Genomic DNA, 27,289 nt, shown 5'->3' with positions numbered 1-27,289 from the left:
CCCAATTTCTAATTACTAGCTCTGTTTTCTAATCGTTGGTAAGGCAAATCCCACATTAAGAGGTATTCGGTATCTATCCATCGGCTCTTATTCTTTTTAGTATTTCAACTCTTGCTGACTTTTTGACCAATATGCCTCCTTGTTCCTCCCTTGGGGTCTTATACCTCTCTACATCAGTCATATTTAGTCTCATGACTCTCGCTGTCTACTCTCCACACCAGTGGTGGAATTCCTAATTTTTTACTACCGGTTCCGTGGGCATGGCAGGGGAAGGAAGGATACCTGCAAAATCCCCCTTCCCTCCCCACCCCACTTAACCTGCTTTCCAGCTCCATTCTCCTATGCAGGACAACCAAAGAAGACCCAACTGATCAGCTGGGACTTGGGAGGCGGAGAATAGATGGGGGTGGGGCCAGTCAGAGGTGGGATTTGCCAGTTCTCCAGACTACTCAAAATTTCCGCTACCGGTTCTCCAGAACTGGTCAGAACCGGCCGGATACCAGCTCTGCTCCACACATTTTAAAGTTGCTAAGGTTGGACACCCCTGCACTTAGACCGTCTCTGTCAGATAAGCTTCCAACTTCTCTGGAGATCTCCAGTGAAAGAGAGAATACTTAACTTTGTCCACCTTCAGGTCACCTTCAAGAAGTGAGGGGAGCCGAATGTCAACACATAAAACATTTTGTATACACGTTTTATAGTTGACAACAGAAAGAAGGGGGGACTTTCAGAGAGAAGGCGGCAGTGTGGAATCGAAAGTACATTCCATTCATATTTTCTTCAAAGACTGATTGGATGACTGAAGCTTCTGCGGTGCAAAAGTCTAATTGGAGAGCATGATTGATGACTCTTGGCTATGGATGTGTTTCGTTGGATGATACACCCAGAGGGGTGGGGGCGGGGGAGACCAGGATCAAGGGTGACAGCGAATTATATATCTCAGAGTTGGCTACGCCCAGGTTAGTGCCGGATGTAGAATGTTAACTTCAAATAAATCCTCTTTAGTTTTGGGAGCGTGGCTCGAGGCTCATGATTTAATTGGAGCAACTGCCGGAGTCCTGACAAACTTCTTGTGTCAGTCAGTTCCACTGGCTAACATTTCTTGCCACCACGAGAACTTCCTCCTAGTATCTCACTTGCATCGGCAGGTAGTCCTCAAATTATGACCGGCTGCTAAACGACCATTCAAAGTTTATGATAACAGAACAGAATAACAGAGTTGGAAGGGACCTTGGAGTTCTTCTAGTCCAACCCCACCCCCCCGGCTCAAGCAGGATAATTAATAAATAAATTTAAACTCCGTATAATAAGTAAACACTAGTCCACCCCCGTCCACCCCGCTCAAACAGGATAATAAATAAATAAATTTAAACTCTGTATAATAAGTAAACACACCTGTTCTTTTTATTTCTGTCCAATATCTTTTAGCTTCAGTACAAGACCACCACATATGGAAATATGTTCCAGGTCTCTGGTGGCATTTCCAGCATTTGGCTGGTTTACCTTTGAACATCTTTGCTAGTTTTGCTGGCGCAAAGTGACGTCTATAAAACATCTTCTACAGGTTTTTTTTTTTTTATACACACCCGTTCAAAGATCTTGTCAAACGTCGGCCTTCGGTTGGGCACTTCACTCCAGCACTGCTTCATCAGCTGGATATATTCCAAAGGGGTATTTTCCAGGGCAACACTTGGACGAAACAACATCATGGGGTGCTTCAGTTTGCTTATAATCTCTGGGCCAAAGAAAAACCACAAGGAAGGTTCGCACATGAATAATTCCTCTCTTCCCAAGAGGACAGACGGTATAGCTTTGTGTGTTTTCTCAGTCATCGAAAAACGGGTTAATTCGGTGTATAACGTAAAGGTATTGTGCAAACAGAGTTATCGGAGAGATGAATTCTGGGGCTTGAAGTCCACAAGTCTTAAGGTTGCCAAGATTGGAGAGCCCTGATCTAAGGAAGCCTCAGGGCCAGGCCTACTATAAGGCCCTCAGCATGGTTGGCTGAGGAATTCTGGGACTTGAAGTCCGCAACTCTTATAGTAGCCAAGGCTGGAGAGCCCTGATCTAAGGAAGCCTCGGGGTCAGGCCTACCATGAGGCCCTCAGCATGGCTGGCTGAGGAATTCTGGGACTTGAAGTCCGCAACTCTTATAGTAGCCAAGGCTGGAGAGCCCTGATCTATGGAAGCCTCAGGGTCAGGCCTACCACGAGGCCCTCAGCATGGCTGGCTGAGGAATTCTGGGACTTGAAGTCCGCAACTCTTATAGTAGCCAAAGCTGGAGAGCCCTGATCTAAGGAAGCCTCAGGGCCAGGCCTGCCATAAGGCCCGCAACATGGCTGACTGAGGAATTCTGGGACTCGAAGTCCGCAACTCTTATAGTATCCAAGGCTGGAGAGCCCTGATCTAAGGAAGCCTCAGGGCCAGGCCTGCCATAAGGCCCTCAGCATGGCTGGCTGAGGAATTCTGGGACTTGAAGTCTGCAACTCTTATAGTAGCCAAGGCTGGAGAGCCCTGATCTATGGAAGCCTCAGGGTCAGGCCTACCACGAGGCCCTCAGCATGGCTGGCTGAGGAATTCTAGGACTTGAAGTCCACCGATCTTAACAAGGTTGGACAGCTCTGATTTAGAAGGCCCAAATATGCAAGAGAGAGCTATGGTGCTGTCCTTGGTCCTGAAGCTCTGAATTACCAACAGCTCTACAGTACAGGTAGTCCTTGACTTATAACCATTTGTTTACTGACCGTTCAAAGTCACAACGGCTCTGAAAAAAATTTGATTTACAACCACTGCAGCATCCCCAGGGTCACGGGATCAAAATTCAGGCCTGTGGCAACCATCATGTTATTTACAACAGTTGCAGTGTCTTGGGGTCATGTGATCACCATTTTGTAATCTTCCGAGAAGCAAAGCTGATGAGGAAACCAGATTTGCTTAATGACTGCATGATTCGCTTAACAACGGTGGCAAGAAAGGCTGTAAAATGAGGCAAAACTCACTTAACAGCTGTCTTGGGCTCAATTGTGGTCATAAGACAAGGACTACCTATAATATGGAGTTAAAAGAGGACTTTAGGAGTTGTAAAAAACTTTTGAACAGCAAGATAGCTGTCAGGTCTGCCCTCTTCAGCTTCTTCACTTTGCTAGCACCCTGCCATAAATTGCCAGGGTGGGGGAAGGAATTTGGGGTAGTTCACAGGTGGGTCTGGGAATCAGAAGACAGGAGGCTTGGCCTGGGTGACATGTTAGTGAGAACCAGAGGTGCCAAGCCAGAATGTTCTGACCCAAACTCTTTTCCAATAAGACAAAGGGAACAGAAACCTTTTAATGAGTCTTACGAATCCCCGGTTAAAAGGCTGCTGCAAACTAATTAACTTTGATAAACCACAAACCTTGCCAAAACTGTGCGAGACTGCCAAGAATAACAGATAAGAAATATTTTACAACACAAGAGTCTTCAAATGCCAACTTAAGATACTGGAATGTCCACAAGGCTGAGTTTCAAAACGTCTTTGCTTCCTGCAAAGAAGGTCCGCTTCACAGCTGCCTTTTATCTTCTTGAAGGAGGGGCCATACAGCCTTACCCTTGCAGCCTTACTCCCAAGTCACCTGTGCTGTTGCAGCTGCTCTTTCCTGCAAGCAACCCTGCACACACGCGCACTTGGCACAGGCTTCTCGGGAACCTCCTCATCGCTGCTGCCAACCCCCACAATCTCTGAAGGCAGCAGTCCACTCCCTACTGGTCCTGGCCCCCCATCTGAGTCCTCACTCTCCTCAGCTGTCCGCACCTGCATCTGGCTAACCACAACACAGAATGAACCAGCCTCCAAGGACACCTAGCTGGGGAACCAAATATGAAACTGCAGTGAGCAGCGCCAAACATCCGATGGCCAACTCGTAAATCGTTCCTATGCCTCTTTCCAAGTTGCCATAAGAAGGCGGGGGGGAGGCCTTAGGGAGCAGTGTCCAGAAGCACATTCCACGCTTATCTTGTGACGATTGTAGCCTAGGCTACTGGATCTTCCGCCCTCGAAAATCCTTCATTGGAGAGTGTGATTGATGACACCCAGTCTGTGTGAATGTGTTTCGTTGGAGAATCTGATTTGTGACACACCCAAGGGTGTGTGGGGAGGAAACAGGGTCACAGGTGATAGTAAATTACATGTCTCAGAGTTGGCTTCATACAGGTTAGTGCCAGACATATTGCTCTTAATAAATCTTTTGGATTCTTTTGAGGCTTGGCTCGACGCTCATGATTTAATTAGGGCAATCTTTGGAACCCTGACACCGAGCTGTACTCAAACATCCAAATAGGCATCCCATTGGACACTGATGGACTGGTCAAGGAGGGGAGAGCCATGGAAAGTGGAGGAAAGTGGAATCGTTCCACAGCGATGTTCAGACTAGCATTACTTTCTCTGCAACCACTTAACTTTAGATAGAATTCTTTTATTGGCCAAGTGCGATTGGACACACAAGGAATTTGTCTTTGGTGCAAACGCTCTCAGTGTACATGAAAGAAAAGAGACATTCGTCCAGAGTCAAGAATCATCAGGTACAACACTTACTTCCTGATCTTGAAAATTTAGCTCTCTCTTCTCCTTTTCTCCTTTTCTCCTAACCTTTATAGAATAGAATAGAATAGAATAGAATAGAATAGAATAGAATAGAATAGAATAGAATAGAATAGAATAGAATAGAATTCTTTATTGGCCAAGTGTGATTGGACACACAAGGAATTTGTCTTGGTACAAATGCTCTCAGTGTACATGAAAGAAAATAAACATTCGTCCAGAATCAAGAATCATCAGGTACAACACTTTCTTCCTGATCTTGAAAATTTAGCTCTCTCTTCTCCTTTTCTCCTAACTTTTATAGAATAGAATAGAATAGAATAGAATAGAATAGAATAGAATAGAATAGAATAGAATAGAATAGAATTCTTTATTGGCCAAGTGCGATTGTACATACAAGGATTTTGTCTTGGTGCAAATGCTCTCAGTGTACATAAAAGAAAAGAGACCTTCGTCAAGAGTCAAGAATCATCAGGTACAACACCTAATAATAGTCCTAGGGTACAATAAGCAATCAAATCATACTAGGAAACAATAAAAATCGTTAGGATACAAGCAACAAGGTTACAGTCCTACAGTCACAAGTGGGAGGGGACGGGTGATAAGGAGTGATGAGAAGATTAATAGTAATAGTAATGCAGACTTTGTCAATAGTTGGACAGGGTCGAGGGAATTATTTGTTTAGCAGAGTGATGGCCTTTGGGGGAAAAACTGTCCTTGTGTCTAGTAAAAAAAAAAACCCTCTCACTTTAATCAAGTGGAGTCGAGGGTCTTTCTTTCCTAAACATCTAAACTGAGGCGGGTCTGACAGTAGCTCACCTTCAGCTGTCAGTTCCATCGTGCAATAGGGAGGCCCGCGGAGAATCACTTCTTGCAGAATAATGGCAAAACTAAACACGTCTCCTTGCAAGGTGCCCTTGGGGTTGGCCTCGGGCTCCCTCAGTAATTCAGGAGCGGTCCAGAGCAATTCTTTAAATAAAAAAAAAAGTTTAATTAAAACATGGACCTCGTGAGTCAGCAATTGGTTGCAGGAAGATAATTGTTCTTTTTAGCCTGGCTCTTGCAATACAGATTAAAATGTTGGATAGCTGCTCATTATAGGTTACGTTTTCCCAACATTGCCAATTTGAAAGAGTTCCATCCTTGTTTTGAGTACTGTTGCTTCCGTGCAAAGCATTCTGGGATTGAAAGTTATTCGTGCATTTGCTCATTTGAACTTTTTAGGTTTTTATTGTTTTTTTTTCTGGTTTCTTTTCTAGGTGGATTTAAGGCCGCTGAAAACATGAGGATAATTAAGATACTTTCCTTTATCTCTCAGTCCTTCCTCCCTTGCCCTTCCCCTTTTCTCCTCTCTTTCCTTCCTTCCTTCCTCCCTTCCTCTCTCCCTCTGTCTTCCGTTCCCTTCTCTCCTCCGTTCCCTTCTTTCCTTTCTTCTTTCTTTCGTTCTTTGCTTCTTCCCTCCCTTATCCCTCCTCTTTTCTTCCCTCTCTCCCTCTTCCGTTCCCTTCTCTCCCCCTTTTCCTTCTTTCCTTTTTTTCCCTCCTTGCTTCTTCCCTCCTTTTTCCCTTCCCTCCTTCCTTCCTTTCCTTCTTTCCTCTTTTCCGTCCCCTCCTTTGATGTTTTTCAAGCAGAAAAGTCATCTAAATGGTCGTCTGATCTATTTCTAGAGAAGTACTAGCAGAGGTTGGGAAGGAGAGGGAGAGGGAGAGGGAGGGAAGGAAAGAGAGGGAGAGAAGGCGAGAGAAGGAGGGAGAGAGAGGGAGAAGAGGGAGAGGGAAGGAGAGAGAGGGAGAGGGAGGGGAGAGGGAGGGAGAGAGAGGGAGGAGAGGGAGGAGAGGGAGGGAGGGAGAGGGAGAGAAGGAGGGAGAGAGAGGGAGGGAGGGAGAGAGAGAGGGAGATGGAGGAAGGAGAGAGAGAGAGGGAGAGGGAGGGAGAGAGAGGGAGAAGGGAGAGGGAGGGAGAGGAGAGGGAGGGAAGGAGAGAAGGAAGGAGAGAGGGAGAGGGAGGGAGAGAGAGGAGAGATGGAGGGAGAGGAGAGAGAGGGGAGAGGGAGAGAGAGGGAGGGAGGGAAGGAGAGAAGGAGAGGAGAGAGAGGGAGAGGGAGGAGAGAGAGGAGAGGAGGGAGGAGAGGAGAGGGAGAGGGAGAGGAGGAGGGAGAGAGAGGGAGGGAGGGAGAGAGAGGGAGATGGAGGGAAGGGGAGGAGAAGGAGGGAGAGAGAGGGAGAAGGGGAGGGAGAGAGAGGGAGAAAGGGAGAGAGGGAGAGAGAGGGAGGGGAAGGAGAGGGAGAGGGAGAGGGAGGGGAGGGAGAGGAGGGAGGGGTGAGGGAGGGAGAGGGAAGGAAGAGAGGGAGAGGGAGAGGAGGGAGAGGGAGGGAGGGAGAGGGAGAGGGAGAGAAGGAGGGAGAGAGAGGGAGGGAGGGAGAGAGAGGGAGATGGAGGGAAGGAGAGAGAAGGAGGGAGAGAGAGGGAGAAGGGGAGGGAGAGAGAGGGAGAAAGGGAGAGAGGGAGAGAGGGGGGTTGGGAAGGAGAGGGAGAGGGAGGGGAGAGGGAAGGAGGGAGGGGGTGAGGGAGGGAGAGGGAAGGAGAGAGAGAGGGAGAGAAGGAGAGAGAAGGAGGGAGAGAGAGGGAGGGAGAGAGGGAGGGGAGGGAGAGAGATGATTGGGAAGAAAAGAGAGAGAAGGAGGAAGAAAGGTAGAGGGAGAGAGAGGTAGGGGCGAGAGAGAGATGGAGGAAGAGAAGAGAGAGAGAGAGAGAGAGAGAGATACCTTTCTGCAGAGGCCGGATCCTGGGAGATGCCTTGGGCTGCCATTAGCTCACCGTAGCCGTAATCGGTGATTTTCAACACAAACCGTCCATCCACCACACAGTTGCGAGATTTCAGGCGTCCATGGCTAATGTCCAGGTTGTGTAAGTATTTCATGCCCTGGAAAAGAAAAAGAAAAACTTTGGGCATTTTCTGCTTTGGCCAACAGAAGAAACACGGAAGAAGAAAAATAAAATCAGCCTTCAGAAATCAGCCCACAAGATGGCGGCGGGATTTTTTACCTCAACTGGACCAGGGCAAACTGGTTTTTAAAGAGGGACACGGTTATCCTTTTACAGAGTGGACGGTCGGGGATGCCACTCAGTGGTGCGTTGTCCTAAAGGTGAAGCTCTCGCCTCACAATCAGGAGGCTGAAAGTTCAATCCTAGGTAGAGGCAGATATGAGAATATATCTTCTGGAGGAAAAACTCCACATTAGTGACAGGAAGGGCATCTGGCCACTAAAACGCTCTGCTAGCTCCGTTCAGTTGCCCAGACTCCACACCCGCAATGGATTGAAAGAGGATGATGGGTTATGCTGCAAAATGAGGACGGGGGCTAAAGGATTGGCAGGGATAAGACAAAATTTAAATGTTTGGCTCCAGAACCATCCAGTGTCAACCAAAATAAGATGGCAGCCATGGTTGCATTGGACACTTTTATGGACACACCTTTCGTTTAAATTCAGAGTTATATTTACATTTGATGCATTAAACACCGTTACTATGATGGATTCTGATGGACATTTCCTCGGCTGAAAGAAATAACAGATAATCAGAGTTGGAAGGGGCCTTGTAGGTCATCTAGTCCAACCCCACCCAAGCAGGAGACCCTACACCATTTCTGACAAATGGCAGCCCAGTCTCCTCTTGAAAGCTTCCAAGGATGAAGCTCCCACAACTTCTGGAAACTGTTCCATGGGTTGATTGTTCTCACTGTCAGAAACTTTCTCCTTATTTCCAGGTTAAATCTCTCCTGGTTCAGTTTCCATCCATTATTCCTTGTCTCGCTTTAGAAAATAGCTTGACCCCTTCCTCCTCCCTGTGGCAGCCCCTCAAATATTGGAAGACCGCTATCATGTCTCCCCTGGTCCTTCTCTTCCCTAGACTAGCCAGGCCCAGTTCCTGCAACCGTTCGTTGTATGTTTTAGCCTCCAGTCCCCTAAAATCACCCTGGTTGCTCTTCTCTGCACTTTTTCTAGAGTCTCAATATCTTTTTTTATAGTGTGGTGACCAAAACTGCATGCAGTACTCTAGGTGTGGTCTTACTAAGGCTTTATAGAGTGGTATTAGTACCTCCCTTGATCTCGACTGTATCCCTCTGTGAATGCAATTTAGGATTGCATTGGTTTTTTTGGCTGCTGCTGCACACGGCTGGCTCCTATTTAGCTGGTTGTCCACTAAGACTCCAAGTTCCCTCTCACAGTTCCTGCTACTAAGCCTGGTTTCACCCAGTCTATACGTGTCCTTTGGGTTTTTCTTGCCTAAGTGTAGGACTTTACTTTCCTCCACGTTGAATTTCATTTTGTTCGATAGAGCCCAGGGTTCAAGTCTGTCAAGATCCACCTGGATCTTGAGCCTATCTTCTTGGGTGTTGGCTATTCCTGCCAGCTTAGTATCATCTGCAAATCTGGTAAGTTCCCCTTCTATTCCCTCATCTAAGACATTAATAAAGATACTGAAGAGTCCTGGCTGGGCCTAAGACGGAACCTTGTGGCACCCCACCGCTTACTTCCCTCCACGTAGACTTAGACCCACTAAGGACTACTCATTGAAGTTGCATCCAAGAATTTTAGGGGCCTTTTGCAAGCTGGAAAGCTGCTTTAAGCAGGACGGTTGGGCATCCATAAATGACTTGACCATGTCTAACTCTTTGGGATTAGAGGTAGGGTCTCACTCAAGAGTTGTCTTCCCTTAACAACTACCACAAAAATATAAAATCAGGTCAGTCACAACCATTGCGACTTACAACCATTAAAGGGCAGGCTCAGTTACAGTCATAACTTGAGGACTACCCAACATCTCGTTTCCTTGAGGATTACTTATCATATCTGAAGGACACACAGCACTGAATTTTACATCTGGGTGAAACAGACTTTCACTCTTTATAAGAGTTGGAAGGGACCTTGGAGGTCTTCTAGTCCAACCCCCTGCTCAGGCAGGATAACCTCTACCACCCCATGCAAATACTTGTCCAATTTCTTTTTAAACCCTCCAATGATGAAGTACCCACAACTTCTGGTGGCAAGTAGATCCACTGATTAGTTGTCCTCACTTTCAGGGAATTTCTCCTTAGTTTTAGGTTGCTTTTCTCCTTGATTAGTTTCCATCCGTTGCTTCTTGTCCTGCCTTTCAGGTGCTTTGGAGAATAGCTTGACTGCCTCTTCTTTGGGGCAGCCCCTGAGATATTGGAAGACTGCTATCATGTCTCTCCTAGGCCTTCTTTTCATTAGACTAGATATAACCAATTTCTGCAACCGTTCTTCATCTGTTTTAGTTTCCAATCCCCTAATCCTCCCTGTTGCTCTTCTCTGCACTCTTTCCAGAGTCTCCACCTCTTTTTTGACATCGTGGTGACCAAAACTGGATGCCCTATTCCAAGTGTGGCCTTACCAGGGCCTTATAAAGTGGGATTAACACTTCACATGATCTTGATTCTATCCCTCTGTTTATGCAGCCTAGAATTGTGTTGGCTTTTTGGGCAGCTGCCGCACACGGCTGACTCATATTTCAATGATTGTCCACTAGGACTTTGAGATCCCTTTCACGGTTACTACTATTGAGCAAAGTAGCACCTGTATTGTACCTGTGCATTTTGGGTTTTTTGCATAATGTAGAACCTTATGGTAGCAGCACGTTAAGAAATCAGAGGGAGACTTACTTTAATTAAATCCAACAAAAGGGATGATTTAAACATCCAGTCCAGCTTTATGTCCATGTTTTGTAGCAAGTCCTGGAGGCTTCCCCTGGAACAGAAGTCCATCACAACCGCGGAGAGTCCCGTGTCGGATAAAAGACCTAGAAATGGGTTCACATTTTCATGGTGTAACTCCCTCATCTGCAGACAAATCAAAAAAAAAAGGAGGACAGCCGCGATGAGGAGGTTCTCGAGGAGCCTGTGCCAAGTGCGCGTGCACGCGTAGGGTTGCTCGTAGGAAAGAGCAGCTGCAGCGGCACGGGCGACTCAGGAGTAAGGCTGCAAGGTAACGGCCCCTCCTTCAAGAGGGCAAAAGCCAGCTGTGAAAGGAACATACTTTGCAGAAGGCAAAGACGTTTTGAAACTCCAGCCTCGGGAACATTCTAGTATCCTGAGTTTATATTTGAAGATTCTTGTATTGCAAATTATTTCTTGTCTGTTATCTTTTGGCAAGTCTCGCACAGTTTGGCAAGGCTTGTGCTTATCCCAGTTAATTATTTTGCAGAAGCATTAAAAGGTTTGGATTGTGTTTGATTTGTTGAAAAAGGGCGTGAGTCAGAACACCTATCTACGTACAGTACCTTGATCAGCACATAGGTTGCCCGTTGCTTCCATTCGGTGATCACTTCAGCCTCCAGTTTTTTCAGCCATACCCAGTCACCCTGTCCAAGCAGAGCAAAACTTTTTAAACCAAAGTGCACGTAACTATGGCTAGTCCTTGACTTATGGCCAGAACTTCCTTCAATAAGAAATCATTCATTGTTAAATCGCTTAGGAAGTGATGGTGAACTTTTTGTCATGGTGTGCCGAAAATGTGCATGTGCGCAATAGTGTGTGTGAGCGTGCTGGCACCCACAATGCAAGGCACCCATCCCCTTGCACATGCGTGTGCAACACCCCTGCCCCGTCCCCTTACCTATGCTGTGCATGAGCGTGCTGATTTTCAAATGGCTTGTTTGAGGCCTTTCACCCTTGGAAGCTCGAGGGAAGCCTCTGCAGCCTTGGAAGGCCGAAAAATGGGCCTCCCAGAAATAACCGGAAATACCAGAAGTGCCCGTTTTCAGCCTCCGGAGGGCCTGTGGACCTCGGGGGAGGCAGTTTTTACCCTCCCGGAGGCTTGAGGGAAGCCTCCAGAACCTCGGGAGGCTGGAAATGAGCCCGTTTCAGCACTTCCGGAAATTTATGGCGCACTACAGGAACGTTTGGTTGGGGTTTGCATGCCCACACAAATGTCTCTGCATGCCAGCTGTGGTTTGCCATCACAGAACTAAGGTGTCAGGATTCCAGCAATCGCCCTAGTTAAATCATGATTCTCGAGCCAAACTTCAAAAAAAGTTCAAAGGGTTTATTAGAGGAGACATCCTGGCACTGCTCTGTAAGAAGCCAACTCTGGCAAATGTAATTTATAGTCCCCTGTGACCCTGTTTTCCCTCCTCCTCCCTGGGTGTGTCATAAATCAGATTCTCCAATTGACCCCGTTCATAGGCTGGATGTCATCAATCATGTTCTCCAATTAAATATACTCGTGGGTAAAAGCTCTGGTATTTTAGTTACAGTCTTTTAAAGATAAAGAGTTGGAATGTACTTTCGCTTCCAAACTGCTGCACTGCTCTTCCATATTTTCTTCCTCCCACCCACCCTCCTTTTTTATGGCAACTACTAAAACAGGCAGAGGAATGTTTCATGAGTTGACATTAGGGAGTGGTGCCCGATTTTACAATCTCTTTCACTGTGGCCATTATGTGCGCTTGTCAAACAGATTTGGTTCTGCCAATCGACTTCGCTCATCAGAAGATAGATACCTGGGAAGGTCCCCAATGGTGATCCCGCGATCCCAGGACTTTGCAACCCTTGTAAATACACGTGGTTACTAATCAATCGAATTGTGATCTTTAGATGGTGAGGACACTATGACAGTTGTAAGGGCGAACACCAGTTGTAAGGCACACTCTTAACTTCGGTCACTTGGATGCTACCAAGATAAACGGCGATTGAGCCCAGACAAATATTTTATTACTATGGCTTTGCAATAAAAGTTTTAGTCGTTAAGGCTCCAGGCTAGACGCCAGGAGACAGTGAGTTCTAGTGTCTCCTTAGGCATGAAAACCAGTTGGGAGACTGTGGCCAATCACCAGGAGATGGTGAGTTCTAGTTTCACTTTTACAGATGAAAGCAAGCTGGGTGACTTTAGGCCAATCACCGGGAGATGGTGAATTCTAGTGCCGCCAGCTGGGTGACCAAGAGACTGCGAGTTCTAGTTCTGCCTTAGCTATGAAAGCCAGCTGGGTGACTTTGGGCCACTCCCTCTCTCTCTCAGTCCACCTCGCAGGGTTATTGTTGTGGGGAAAAGAGAAGGAGGAAGGCGTGCTGGATAGGTTCATCACGCTGAGTTACTTGTAAAAATAATAAAGGTGGGATCTAAATATATAAATCAAATCAAAATACACATTTTTATATGGACGAAATAGGAAGAGTGCTAGGCGTGTTTGCTGCCCTGAGTTATTTATGAAAATTATGAATGTGGAATGTAAATTTTGTTGTGGCCAGCAGAGCTGGTGGCAGACTCGGACAGTGAGGAGGTTGGGGAGGAACCTGGGCCAGTCCTGGAGTCTGGGGAAGGCTCGGATGAGGGCTCTGCATTGGAGGCAGAGTGGGGGCCAGGGCCGTCTGACAGTTATCAGCTGCCTTCGGAGTCGGAGATCAGTGGGGCAGAAGAGCAGCTGGAGCCTGTTCCCAGTGTGCACTTGCGCAGAGCTGCCAGAGGAAGGGAATAGTTAAAGAACAAGGGTCGACTCGGGAGTAAAGGCCCAAGTGGACGGGGAATGGCCCCTCCCAGAGGGAATAAAGAGGAGTGAGGGGGGGGAGTGGTGGTTGCAGGAGACAATTAGTTCAATTCATTAGGGTGAAGATTTGTTCCTGACTTCTTGCCAAGTAATTGCTGCTACGTTGTGTGGCGTTTGGAAGCTACTGGCCTGGCAACTCTCCAAGCCTGATGAAGGTCTGGTGTTGTGAACTCTCTTAACAGACTGTTAGCTGGGACTTTGCTGGAGAGGAATTCACTTTAATCTAAATAAAAGGGGTTTTATCAGGACGAGGAGTCGGCTTCATGATCTTGGGAAGCCTAGATCAGAACAAATTAATAATAAATATAATATAATATAATATAATATAATATAATATAATATAATATAATATAATATAATATAATATAATATAATATAATATAATATAATATAATATAATATAATATATAACATAACATAACATAACATAACATAACATAACATAACATAACATAACATAACACAACACAACACAACACAACACAATACAGCATAGCATAACATAACATAACATAACATAACATAACATAACATAATATAACATAACATATAATATAGCATAGCATAGCATAGCATAGCATAGCATAGCATAGCATAGCATAGCATAGCATAGCATACAATACAATACAATACAATACAATACAATACAATGCAATACAATACAATACAATACAATAATAAAATGACACACAGGCTTTCTTGGTCTCATCTTCCTTATAGAGTTAATATTCCCCTCTGCCCCGACTGTTGTATATAGCACTAATTTGGGCTTTATTGGTATTGCTGTAGAACAGAGGTCTCCAAACTTGGCAGCTTTAAGACTTGTGGACTTCAACTCCCAGAATTCCTTCTCCAGTCAGGTTAGCTCAGGAATTCTGGGAGTTGAAGTCCATAAGTCTTAAACTTGCCAAGATGGAGGATGCTTGGATTAGATAGATAGGTAGACTAGATATAGACAGACTAGATAGATAGATAGATAGATAGATAGATAGATAGATAGATAGATAGATAGATAGATAGATAGATAGATAAAGAATTCTGGGAGTTGAAGTCCACAAGTCTTAAAGTTGCTAAGTTTGGGGTCCCCTGCTGTAGAAGGATCTCGAAAAAACACTCATTGCTCCTATTTCAACAAGTTCCCCATTACCTGATACACAGCCACATTAGAGGTTTCGTAGGTCAGAGTTGTGCTTTTCACCGACAACGAGTGAGTCACGGATCTCAGGCTGTGGGCTTCGGAGCAGCTCTTTGATTCGCTGAGGTTGTCCAGAGTTAGCCTCTGTGGAGGCAAGCAATGGAAATGGAGGCAAGCCAGAAATTGAGCCAAGATGGACACCCACGGGGGAAGGAACATATACAGACAGTCCTCGACTTGCAACCAGTGGTGGGATTCCACCGGTGTGACGACCGGTTCGGTGAGCGTGGGCTTCGTGCAGGCAGCGTTCGAGAACCTTCCGTTTTCGGCTCTAATACTTACCTTCTCCTGCAGCCCCGGTGAGCGAAACAGCTCACACAAATCAGCTAAACTACAAAACACAGAAATATAGGACAAACTAGGGCGGGGGTTGCCAACCAGTAGGCCGGGGACCACTGATGGTCCACGAGAATATTTTGGAGGTCCGTAGAGAAATGTCACCCCCAAAGCAATTAATCCAAGCCACGTGGGAACACAAGGCTTGTGTCGCTTGCGTTGAGAGCAACACGAGGTAGTGAGGGGAGGGGGGAAAGGGCAGGGGGGGGAACTTGCCCCACACACCCCACAAGTCTGGTCTGGCCACCAGGCTGGTTCTTTCCGCTTTTTTCTTCTGCTTTTGGCTGCACGCAAGGAAAGCAGCAAAAGTCTTTCTTTCTCTCCCCCAAACTCCGCCAGAAATGAATCTTTGGGACCCTGCAAGGCCTCCTGCTCCAAGAGGCTGTGCCAGTGCGACAAATCTCACACAGACTCATTTCTGGTGGAGTTTGGGTGAGAGAAAGAAAGACTTCTGCAGCTTCTGCTGCTTTCCTTGCATAAAGCCAAAAGTCTCTCTCTCTCTCTCCCCCTGAGAATGGAGCTGGAGACGGTTATCCTGCGATCCCAAATAAAGAACGATTGATCGGTAGGAAAACGGGGTGGGGGATTTTCCTGCAGACTTTTTGGGGGAGATTTTCCCAGGGTCTCTGGTCCACAGGATTTAAATTTATGAGTTTGGTGGTCCCTGAGGTCCAAAAGGTTGGCGACCCTTGGATTAGGGCAGGGGAGGGTGGATGGAGCCAAATGATCGCTGGAACTACCAGCTCGCCAAATTTGCTGAATCCCACCCCTGCTTACAACCATTCACTCAGTGACTGTTCGAAGTTACAGCGGCCCTGAAACAAGGGACATATCTCTGGTGCAACCTGCCACCATCTTGATTTTTTGGGACATCGGGGCACACACCGCTTTAGTGTGTCAGCGAGAGACAGTCCCATTAGCACTTACCATTCTAGTGTCCCAAAAGTGCTTTATTTTTTATCTTTTTCAAGAGGCAACTGGACTTTCTGGCTGTCACACCCCTGTCGGAGTCTTTCAACAGTTTCCAAGAAGGCTCCACACCTATCTGCACCACTCAGGGGACCCTTGAGGACACAGGTAAACCTCCAAGTGGCCTCAACGGCTCTGTCAAAGGATGCAAACGGCCAGCTTGTCTGCAAGGAGTATAAATCCTTCCATTCTCCACTATCCAGTCATAGCTGAAGAAGCTTCTTGGATAAGAAGCAGAAGGTTTTCAAAAGGAAAAACAAGGAAGTTCAGTTGCCTCCTGAAAAAGCACCTTTGGGACAAACCGTGACCTGGATGACGGAGAATCTCTGCAGACTTTTAACTATACAATTTGGGATAGACATCCTTTGAACGTGTGGGAGGAGGAACGGATTTCCAGAGAGAAAATTGCAGGCGACAGGAACCATTTTGCACCACTCAGGTGACCCAGAGGACACAGATAAATCCCCAAGCGGCCTCAACAACCCTCTAAAAGGATGCAAATGACCAGCTGGTCTGCAAGGTGGATAAATCCTTCCCTTCCTCACCATCCAGAGCTGGAGAAGCTTCTTGGATAAGAAGTGAAAACGTCTTCAAAAGAAAAACCAGCAAGTCCAGTTGTCTTTTTTTTTTTTTTAAAGCACTTTTGGGACAATTATGGATGATGGAGAATCACCGCCGATATTTACCATTCTACTGATTTTGGTGTTCACGAAAGTTAGGTCATCTAAAGTCAGGAACAGCCTCCGCGATCCTTTCACGAATCGGCGGTTGCGGTTACTCTTTCTGAAAAAGAGATCAAAAACATGCGTAAGTCTTTGGCCACTGTCCGTGGCCATATAACTGTGCATTGTTTTTTATTCAGTTTATTTATTTGGATCCCGCCGTTATTATTTTTACAAATAACTCCAGGTGGTAGTGAAGATCCCCGACACAGATCCATTGTCAACTCATCAAACATTCCTAAGCCTGTTTTAGTAGTTGCCATAAAAAAAGAGGGGGGAGAGGAAGGAAATATGGAAGACCAGTTCAGCAGTTTGGAAACGGAAGTACATTCCAACTCTTATCTTTAAAAGGTTGTAACTAAAATACCAGAGCTTTTGCCCACAAATATTTTTAATTGGAGAATGTGATTGATGACACTCAGCCCGTAACTGGAGAACGTGGCTGGTGACACCCAACCCGTAACTGGAGAACGTGGCTGGTGACACCCAGCCCGTAATTGGAGAATGTGATTGATGACACCCAGCCCGTAATTGGAGAATGTGATTGATGACACCCTGCCCGTAATTGGAGAATGTGATTGATGACACCCTGCCCGTAATTGGAGAATGTGGTTGATGACACCCAGCCCGTAATTGGAGAATGTGATTGATGACACCCTGCCCGTAATTGGAGAATGTGGTTGATGACACCCAGCCCGTAATTGCAGAATGTGATCAATGACACCCTGCCCGTAATTGGAGAATGTGGTCGATGACACCCTGCCCGTAATTGGAGAATGTGGTCGATGACACCCAGCCTGTAATTGGAGAATGTGGTTGATGACACCCAGCCCGTAATTGGAGAATGTGGTCAATGACACCCAGCCTGTAATTGGAGAATGTGGTTGATGACACCCAGCCCGTAATTGGAGAATGTGGTCGATGACACCTGCCCGTAATTGGAGAATGTGGTCGATGACACCCAGCCCGTAATTGGAGAACGTGATTGATGACACCTGCTCGTAATTGGAGAATGTGATTGATGACACCCAGCCCGTAACTGGAGAGCATGATTGATGACATTCAGCCCATGAACGGTATTTTTGGAAAAACAGGAAGTGATGAAATGGGACTAGTTTTCGGCCTGCAAAGCTTGCAGAAGCCTGCAGAAGCCTTCCTCAAGCCTTTGGGAGGCCGAAAAAGGCCTGAAACCAGCCCAAAATCAGCTGTGAGGCGCAGTACAGGGAAGGAGGCAGCAGGATGTGGCTGGGGTGGTGGGGGGATTGTGTGCGCATGCGTAGGGGGATGCGGGGGAGCTATGCATTGCCTTCTGAGTGCTGGCAAGCGAGCGCGAGCAAGTAAGCGTGCTCACAATTTTTGGCACAGGAGCCCAAAAGGATTAGCCACCACTGAGATGTAGGAGGAGTCCAACTGCACTGGGTTCATAATTTTGCATTATGATTATTATTTTTATTTTTCAGAGGTGAGGCAGGAAGCCAGTAAATTGTCTCTCCTGGCTTGAATCGTCACGGGAATCCCAGCATCTGGCTTGCAGTAATTGCCCTTTGAAATGTCTTTACTTAGCACAATTTATTTCCTGAAATCATTAGCTAATTGGGCCACCCAGAAAGGCTCCTAAGAGAGAGATAAAGGATTCTCAGGTCCTGGCCGTGAGCAAAATCCGGAGTGGATTCCTGTTTGAGGATGGATCGAGACCAATCATGTCCTTGTGAAGATGGGTCTGTCTGCAGGGTGAGGTCAAAAGAGTCAAGATGGCGGCCCCAGCAACTTGGGCGAAGCTCTTCCTGCTTTTTAGGCCCCATGCAAATAAGGCGAAGTGTCAACCCCACCGCTGCGCCTTCCATCTTAACTTTTGCATTGCTTGATTGCAATGATTATAAAATAGAACTAGCATATACCGATAGCTCTCCACTTATAATCATTCATTTAGTGACCATCCAAAGTTACCGTCATCACCATCCTCTTTTAACGACCCCATAATCCCTTGCGTTGGGGTGGAGTCTTGGGCAACTGAATGGAGCGAACAGCAGAGTGTTTTAATGGCCGGATGCCCTACCCATTGCCAGTATGGAGTTTTGTTCAGATATATTCTCATTGTTCCCGGAAAGAGAAATATCTGTCTCTCCCTGGGATCGAACTCACGGCCTCCTGATTGTGAAGTGAGAGCTCCGCCTCTCAGGCCACCGCACAGCTCCTACCAATCCAAGTTACAATGGCATTGAAAAATGCTGACCTGGTGAGGCATGTCAGGTACAGGCCGAAGAGGAGCAGAAAGAGAGGCGGTGAGAGGAGTAGAATCACGATCCGCAGTCCTGGATCTGGCCAAACAAACAGAGATCAAACAGCGATGGCTTAGAGTGGCAAGGACAGATAATCGTCGACTTAACAACCATTCGTAAAGAAGAATGTTTGCAACTTGGGAGTTGAACTGTGAGGTCCTTGGTGCTCTCTGGAGCGTGCTTTATTTCTTGCAGGCGTTTCATGACCTGACTAGGGAACATCCTCAGTCTAGAAGGGAGTGGGGTTTATGAGGAGGAGGAAGAGGAAGAAGAAGAAGAGGGGTTTGCTCTCAGTTTATAACCCCCCGCTGCTTTCTAACACTGATGAAGTTACCTAGCTTGGGTCATGAAATGTTTGTAAGAAAACAATCAAACTCAGAGGGCACTCTGAGTCCTCCTCCTCCTCTTCCTCCTCCTCCTCCTCTTCCTCCTCCTCCTCCTCCTCCTCCTCCCCTTCTTCCTCCTCCTCCTCCTCCTCCTCCTCCGCCTCTTCCTCTTCCTCCTCCTCCTTTCCACAAATCCCACCCTCTTCTAGTACTGAGGATGTTACCTACTTGGGTAATGAAACATCTGCCAGAAAACAAACAAATTTAGAAAGCACCAACAGTCCCACGTTATTCTCCCTCCTCCTCCTCCTCCTCTTTTTATCTCAACCCTCTTCCTTTCTATCATGGATAACGTCACCTAGTTGGGTGATGAAACATCTGCCAGAAAACACCAAGCTCAGAGAACGCCAAGGATCCCTTGTTGAAAACCCCGCTTAAGTTATTGCCTTCGTGGTTTGGTTGATTGGTAACCCCGTTTCAAGATGTTATAAACCAGTGGTTGGATAACCTTTCGGGGCTCCTGTGCCAAAAAATTGTGCACGCGCTTGTATGCGCGTGCGAGCACCCAGAAGACAATGCGCATCGGCCCACGGCCCCTACGCATTCCCACGCAAAATCCCCACCCTCCCCCGCCACCCCCTTACCTGCACTGTGCCTCACAGCTGTTTTTCAGCTGGTTTGAGGCCTTTTTCGGCCTCCCAGAGGCTTGAGGAAGGCTTGTGCAGGCTTTTCAGACTGAAAAAATAGGCCCATTTCATCACTTCCGGTATTTCCGGAAAAACAGGAAGTGATGAAATGGGCCTGATTTTTCATCCTGGAAAGCTTGCAGAAGCCTGCAGAAGCCTTCCTGAAGCCTCTGGGAGGCCGAAAAAGGCTTCCAACCAGCCCAAAATGAGCTGTGAGGAGTGCACATACACAGTGAGGTAAGTTTACCTGCAGCTCTCGTGCCAGCACAAATGGCTCTGCGTCCCACCTGTGATGCATGTGCCATAGGTTCCCCATCACGGTTATAAGCCATTGTTCCATTAAAAGAGAACGTCCAATTGTATGGAAGTGACAATTCCCAGCACTCCAGGAAACTGGGAATGGTAGTCCCTAAGCAGGAAAATGAGCCGGAGAAAGTTCTTGGCATATTTCATCACCTCCTTTTTTAACAACCCCCATAATCCCTTGCAGGGCGGAGTCTGGGCCACTGAAAGGAGCCAGCAGTGTGTTTTAATGGCCGGATGCCCTTCCTGTCCCCAGTGCGGAGTTTTGTTCAGAAGATATATTCTCATTGTACCGGGAGAGAGAAATATTTGTCTCTACCTGGGATCGAACTCACCGCCTCCTGATTGTGAGGCGAGAGCTTCCACCGCCTGGCCACTGCACCACTCAAAGCTTTTGGCCTATTGGCAGGGTAATCATTGTGCAAATGGTTTGTTCTTCCCACATTACGTATCTGATATTAGCACAATTGAGAAAGTCCAGAAATATTTCACAAGAAGAGTTCTCCACTCCTCTACTCGTTGTAGAATACCTTATGCCACCAGACTTGAAATTCTAGACCTAGAAAACCTTGAATTACGCCGTCTTCAGTCCGATCTAAGTATGGTATATAAAATCACACATCACAATGACTTACCTGTCAATGAATACTTCAGCTTCAACCATAACAATACAAGAGCAAACAATAGATACAAATTCAGGGTTAATCGCATCAAACTTGGTTGCAGGAAATACGACTTCAGCAACAGAGTGGTCAATGTCTGGAATACTCTACCTGACTCTGGTTTCTTCCCCAAACCCCAAAAACTTTAACCTTAGACTGTCTCCTATTGACCTCACCCCTTTCCTAAGGGGTCTCTGGGGGGCGTGCATAAGCGCACCAATGTGCCTACCATCCCTGTCCCATTGTTTCTTTTATTTTTCTTATATGTATCCATTTCATATATTCATAACTATGTATACACTTATACTTATTATCTTGTAAACAATTGACAAATCAAATAAATAAATGGTGGATATACTAACACGCGTCATCTCTTTTGCAAAGGACGTCAGGTTCAAACCAGCAGGCCGAATCAACTGGGGGCGATGTCCCCCCAGGGAAGTGGATTGCCCTCCCCAGGGGCTGAATCATGCCCGAAGGTGCCGCCAACAGGTAAGTGGGGTACAGGTGACTTTCTTTGCCATCCGTGTCCAGAATCACGTATTTGGCCAGTGGCTGTCCTTTGCTGTCGACTTGGATCCGGTGGCTGAAGCCAGCAAAGTCCAAATTTCTCACATGATGAATCAAGTTTGTTCCGAAGACTTCGGAAGTTTGGGGCCGGGCTATCTTGGCTAGGACTTTTGCAAGCAGGTAAACGGCATCATAGATTGTCCCAAAAAGTGGAGTGACCTGCAGAAAAACACAAGCCACAAACAACAGGCTTTTGTATTTATCTTGTCTACATCCTACCTTTATTATTTGTACAAGTAACCCAAGGTAGCAAACATATCCAAACCACCTTCTTCTTCCTGTTTTCTCACACAGCAACAATCTTGTGAGGAGCTTTCGTGTCTAAGGCAGAACTAGGACTCACTGTCGCCTGGTGATTGGCTCAAAGTCATCCAGCTGGCTTTCATGCCTAAGACGGGACTAGAACTCCCAGTCTCCTGGTGATTGGCCCAAAGTCACCCAGCTGGCTTTCATGCCTGAGGCGGGACTAGAACTCACTGTCTCCTGGTGATTGGCTCAAAGTCATCCAGCCGCCTTTCATGCCTAAGGTGGGACTAGAACTCATTGTCTCCTGGTGATTGGCTCAAAGTCATCCAGCCACCTTTCATGCCTAAGGAGGGACTAGAACTCACTGTCTCCTGGTGATTGGCTCAAAGTCATCCAGCTGCCTTTCATGCCTAAGGCAGGACTAGAACTCGCAATCTCCTGGTGATTGGCTCAAAGTCACCCAGCTGCCTTTCATGCCTAAGGCAGGACTAGAACTCACTGTCTCCTGGTGATTGGCTCAAAGTCACCCAGCTGCCTTTCATGCCTAAGGCGGGACTAGAAATCACTGTCTCCTGGTAATTGGCTCAAAGTCATCCAGCCACCTTTCATGCCTAAGGTGGGACTAGAACTCACCATCTCCTGGTGATTGGCCCAAAGTCACCCAATTGGCTTTTATGCCTAAGGCGGGACTAGAACTCACTGTCTCCTGGTGATTGGCTCAAAGTCATCCAGCTGCCTTTCATGCCTAAGGCAGGACTAGAACTCGCAATCTCCTGGTGATTGGCTCAAAGTCACCCAGCTGCCTTTCATGCCTAAGGCGGGACTAGAACTCACTGTCTCCTGGTAATTGGCTCAAAGTCATCCAGCCACCTTTCATGCCTAAGGTGGGACTAGAACTCACCATCTCCTGGTGATTGGCCCAAAGTCACCCAATTGGCTTTTATGCCTAAGGCGGGACTAGAACTCACTGTCTCCTGGTGATTGGCCCAAAGCCACCTAGCTGGCTTTCATGCCTAAGGCGGGACTAGAACTCACCGTCTCCTGGTGATTGGCCCAAAGTCACCCAGCTGGCTTTCATGCCTAAGGCGGGACTAGAACTTACTGTCTCCTGGTGATTGGCTCAAAGTCACCCAGCTGACTTTCATGCTTAAGGCAGGATTAGAACTCACTGTCTCCTGGTGATTGGCCCAAAGTCACCCAGCCGCCTTTCATGCCTAAGGTGGGACTAGAACTCACCATCTCCTGGTGATTGGCTCAAAGTCACCCAATTGGCTTTCATGACTAAGGTGGGACTAGAACTCACTGTCTCCTGGTGATTGGCCCAAAGTCACCCAGCTGGCTTGCATGCCTAAGGCGGGACTAGAACTCACTGTCTCCTGGTGATTGGCCCAAAGTCACCCAGCTGGCTTTCATGCCTAAGGCAGGACTAGAACTCACTGTCTCCTGGTGATTGGCCCAAAGTCACCCAGCCGCCTTTCATGCCTAAGGTGGGACTAGAACTCACCATCTCCTGGTGATTGGCTCAAAGTCACCCAATTGGCTTTCATGACTAAGGTGGGACTAGAACTCACTGTCTCCTGGTGATTGGCCCAAAGGGGTTTTGTCGGGACAAGGAGTTGGCTTCATGCTTTTGGAAAGCATAGGTCAGAACACCTGGTACCAATCTATCTAGATTGGTTAGGTTTTGCCTAGAGCTACTGTGTGAATCCAGAAAAGGCAGGATTTCTATTACTAGGTTAGTTGTATTGTGTGAAGGCAGCCAGGTTGAAAATTCGGTAGGACTACGACATCCTCACAAATATATTACAGCTACTGAGTGAAGGACATCAAGGTACAGGTAGCCTTTGACTTACAGCCGTTCATTTAGTGACTGTTTTAAGCTACAACGGCAGTTGGAAAAAAAGGACTTTGACCATTCTTCACATTTACGACCATTGCAGTCTCCCCATGGTCATGTGATGAAAACTCAGACACTCGACATAAACTCATCTCGTATTTATGACGGTTGCAGTGTCCTAGGAGTTTTGCGATCTCCTTTTGCGGCCTCCCAGCAAGCAAAATCAAAAGGGCCGCCAGATTCACTTAACAACCGCGTTACTAACTGAACATCAATGGCAATTCACTTAACGACGGCGTTCATGAAGCAAGTTCATAAAATGAGTCAAAGCTCCCCTGCCTCGCTTAGCACCAGAAATTTTGGGGCTCAATTTTGGGGAGTTTATCAATCAAGGACTACCTGTAGATGAGACTGACCTGTTCTGGTTCCAAATTTGCTTTTATTTCGCCTTTTTCTTTGGCCGCTCGGAAAGCTTCGTAGAAATTCCACTCTCCAGATTGCAAGGTAATTGTCAGCACCGCGTCATAAGCCTTCCGGAAGGCGCCATCGTTTTCCAGAAGGAAGTGGGAATGGTTTCCGTAGGGGAGCCTGTAGAAGAGAGTGTCGTAGGGCACGAAGACATACCTGCCATCAGCCAGTCCCAGTTCCTGAGCTTTCTTTAGAAAGGCCGCTTGGTCCTCCCCTCCAATGAGAGCAGACGGCATGCAGAGGAGAAGGGCTGAGAGGAAGAAAGGAAGGGGTTAACGCTTTCTGCTTACACAGGAAAGGAAGTGTCCTGCCCCTGTCAGAGTCTGAATCCAGGCTCCGAGGAGGAGGAAGCAGAACAGCCGACAGGGAGCGGGAGTGTGGCTCCGTTGGCTGTGGAGGAAACTGGGGAAGGGCAAAGTCCGGCTGGGCAGAGCAGGGAAGAGGTAGAACAAGGGAGAGGGAATTCAGAGGAAGACTCAGGCTCACCTCCCTCTTCATCTTAGGGCACGCAGGGAGGAATGGAGAAGGGAGCAATGTGGGTTGCATGTCTTATGGGCGAGGAAAGGGCCCTGATTCCCTTCATTAGCTGAGCTGGGAATGAGAGTTAAAAAGAGATGCATGCTGAGAGCGGCGTCTGCTGGGAACAAACGTGATTTTATCTTGCATTGACTTTGGTTATCTGCGCTCCTGGCATCCTCCCAACCGTGTTATTGCCGTGTCTTCACATCCGAAATTCTTGCTCCTGCCCTGCCGGACTAATGACCTCATTTTGCCTTGATTGGAGTTTAAGTTACAGTTTGTGTTGACCATGTTTTGGACTTGATTCCCTGCAGCCCAAGGCTGTTCCTGGGAAGGTTTTTCTCCAGCCAGAAAGTAACCAGGACATTGGGGGCAAAGTTGGAGATAATAAAGGGACACTTATTGATTACCTGACTGTGTTGCCTTTGTGCCACGCCCCTTTGGGTCATCACAGAAAGGGGAAAGAAAAGCAGAACTAACCGAGAATTGGGAGGGACCTTGGAGGTCTTCTATTCCAACCCCCTGCAACAGGATGAACATCCATCCCACAATTAACGTTTCAAAGCTTGGTGGGAGACTTGAACGTTGTTACAGGCAGTCCTTGGCATACAACCATAATTGTTCTGTATGGACATTTGCATTCTTGGAATCCTGCACTCCTGATTGGCCAAACGCACAGCAACTGGATTGGTCGAGTGCGCGGCACTGATTGGCCGTTACGAAGCGACCGCGATTGGCCGAGCCGATCGCGGGCGATTCGAACGGTTGTCATTGGCTGCGGCGCCCGGCACCAGTTCAATATAAGCCGCCGCACGCTCAGCCGGCGGCAGATTCAACCCGAAATAAAAAGAGCTTTAAAACTAGTCACTGCCTCGCGTCCCTTTGTGATCGATCGGCCGATACAACCATAATTGAGTCCCAAATTTCATGAGATATCGGTTAAGTGAGTTTTGCTCCATCTTACGACTTTCCTTGCCACGTTTGTTAAGGGTATCGCCGCCCTTGTTAAGTGAGTCACACGGTTTGTTAAGCGAATCCTGGCTTCCCCGTTGACTTTGTTTGTCAGAAGGTCGCGAAAGGAGAATCATGCCATTCCCAGGGACACAGCGACCGTCATAAATATGAAGCAATTGCCAAGCCTCTGACTTTTGATCGCATGACCCCGGGGAGGCTGCAATGGTTGTAAGTGTGAAAAACAGCCATTAAGTCACTTTTTCCAGCTACAAAACTTCAAGCGGTCACTAAATGAATGTTTTAAGTTCAGGACTACCTGTACTCCGTTTCTAACTTGTTTCTGAGTTTTGCTCTATTTTTCCACTGAGCATTGGTGTCCTACAGCAGTGATGGCTAACCTATGACACACGTGTCACTCGTGACACGCCGAGGCACTTTGACTGACACGCCTGTTGGTGTGGGGAAAACCTGCACATGTAGAGGCTGCCTGTGCTCGTCTCCAATCCCTGCTCCCTGCTTGTTGCGTGGAGGCGCGTTGTCACCGCTGCCGCAAGATCTTTGCAGCAGAGAACCAGTTTTAACCGCCATAAACTGAGGTTTGTCCGTTTCATTACCTCAGGAACACTACAGGAGGAAAGGAGATCCGTGAGGTTCACAGCCCTGTAAGGTGGCCTTCCGATCCCCACATCCTGCACCTGCAGCCCTAAGACCAGGGAGACGGGTTTCACGGCCCTGTGTGATCCCCCCCAGCCCGGTCCGTCATAAACCAAATTATTGATATTTCTTGAAGTGACACACGACCCGATTTTCGACACACCAAGCTGAAAAGGTTAGCAATCACTGTCCTAGAGTGTCACAAGCTGCAGTCAGCAAAATCTGATTTGCTTACTTTTAACACATTCACAGGGAGGGAGGGAGGGAGGGATGGAAGGACAGAGGGAGGGAGGAAAGAAGGAAGGAAACAGGAGGGGGAGGAGAGAAATAGGAGGAAGGGAGGAAGGAAGGAAGGAAGGAAGGAAGGAAGGAAGGAAGGAAGGAAGGAAGGAAGGAAGGAAGGAAGGAAGGAAGGAAGGAAAAGAGATGGGGAAAAGGAAAAAGTAGAGGAAGAGAAAGAAGGAAGAAAGGAAACGGGAGGGGGAGGAGAGAAATAGGAGGAAGGAAGGAAGGAAGGAAGGAAGGAAGGAAGGAAGGAAGGAAGGAAGGAAAAGAGATGGGGAAAAGGAAAAAGTAGAGGAAGAGAAAGAAGGAAGGAAGGAAACAGGAGGGGGAGGAGAGAAATAGGAGGAAGGAAGGAAGGAAGGAAGGAAGGAAGGAAGGAAGGAAGGAAGGAAAAGAGATGGGGAAAAGGAAAAAGTAGAGGAAGAGAAAGAAGGAAGGAAGGAAACGGGAGGGGGAGGAGAGAAATAGGAGGAAGGAAGGAAGGAAGGAAGGAAGGAAGGAAGGAAGGAAGGAAGGAAGGAAGGAAAAGAGATGGGAAAAGGGGAAAAGTAGAGGAAGAGAAAGAAGGAAGGAAGGAAACGGGAGGGGGAGGAGAGAAATAGGAGGAAGGAAGGCAGGAAGAAAGGAAGGAAGGAAGGAAGGAAGGAAGGAAGGAAAAGAGATGGGAAAAGAGGAAAAGTAGAGGAAGAGAAAGAAGGAAGGAAGGAAACAGGAGGGGAGGAGAGAAATAGGAGGAAGGAAGGAAAGAAGGAAGGAAGGAAGGAAGGAAGGAAGGAAGGAAGGAAGGAAGGAAGAAGAGATGGGAAAGGGTAAAAAGTAGAGGAAGAGAAAGAAGGAAGGAAGGAAACAGGAGGGGGAGGAGAGAAATAGGAGGAAGGAAGGAAGGAAAAGAGATGGCGAAAGGGAAAAAGAAGAGGAAGAGGAAGAAGGAAGGAAGGAAATAGAAGGAGAGGAAGGGAGGGAGGAAAGGAGGGAGGAAGACCAAGATCACTTCCACCCGCACTAACAGGGCAAGCCATCAGTATATAAGCAGAGAGCAACCCCCACTCCCTTTTAGCACTGATGATGCTACCTAGTTGGGTAATTAAACGTCCAGAAGAAAACTACCAAGCTCAGAGACCCCCAAGGACCCTGGGTTCCAAA

General features: G+C 47.3%; 1 protein-coding gene and 1 long non-coding RNA gene across 2 annotated transcripts in view; one reads left to right on the top strand and one right to left on the bottom strand.

Moving 5' to 3' along the window:
• The window catches only part of LOC148125223 (uncharacterized), a 301,326-nt gene that overhangs the window by 44,754 nt on the left and 229,283 nt on the right, over positions 1 to 27,289 (top strand). The gene's annotated exons all lie outside the window — the stretch shown is intronic.
• LOC113450177 (retinal guanylyl cyclase 2-like) overlaps positions 1 to 27,289 on the bottom strand; it is a 41,116-nt gene that overhangs the window by 13,101 nt on the left and 726 nt on the right. The window contains 10 exon segments of the mRNA XM_087937858.1: positions 1,587 to 1,735; positions 5,393 to 5,545; positions 7,346 to 7,496; positions 10,257 to 10,433; positions 10,874 to 10,954; positions 14,283 to 14,414; positions 16,322 to 16,418; positions 18,591 to 18,675; positions 20,976 to 21,342; positions 23,683 to 23,984. Of these exon segments, the coding sequence (XP_087793984.1) occupies positions 1,587 to 1,735; positions 5,393 to 5,545; positions 7,346 to 7,496; positions 10,257 to 10,433; positions 10,874 to 10,954; positions 14,283 to 14,414; positions 16,322 to 16,418; positions 18,591 to 18,675; positions 20,976 to 21,342; positions 23,683 to 23,984 (1,694 nt within the window).

This window comes from Pseudonaja textilis, chromosome 7 (assembly GCF_049901715.1).
Source record: "Pseudonaja textilis isolate UNSWEBS1 chromosome 7, rPseTex1.2, whole genome shotgun sequence".
NCBI lineage: Eukaryota > Metazoa > Chordata > Lepidosauria > Squamata > Elapidae > Pseudonaja > Pseudonaja textilis.
Note: the sequence above shows the minus strand (reverse complement) of the source record. Positions and strands in the feature narration are given on the sequence as shown.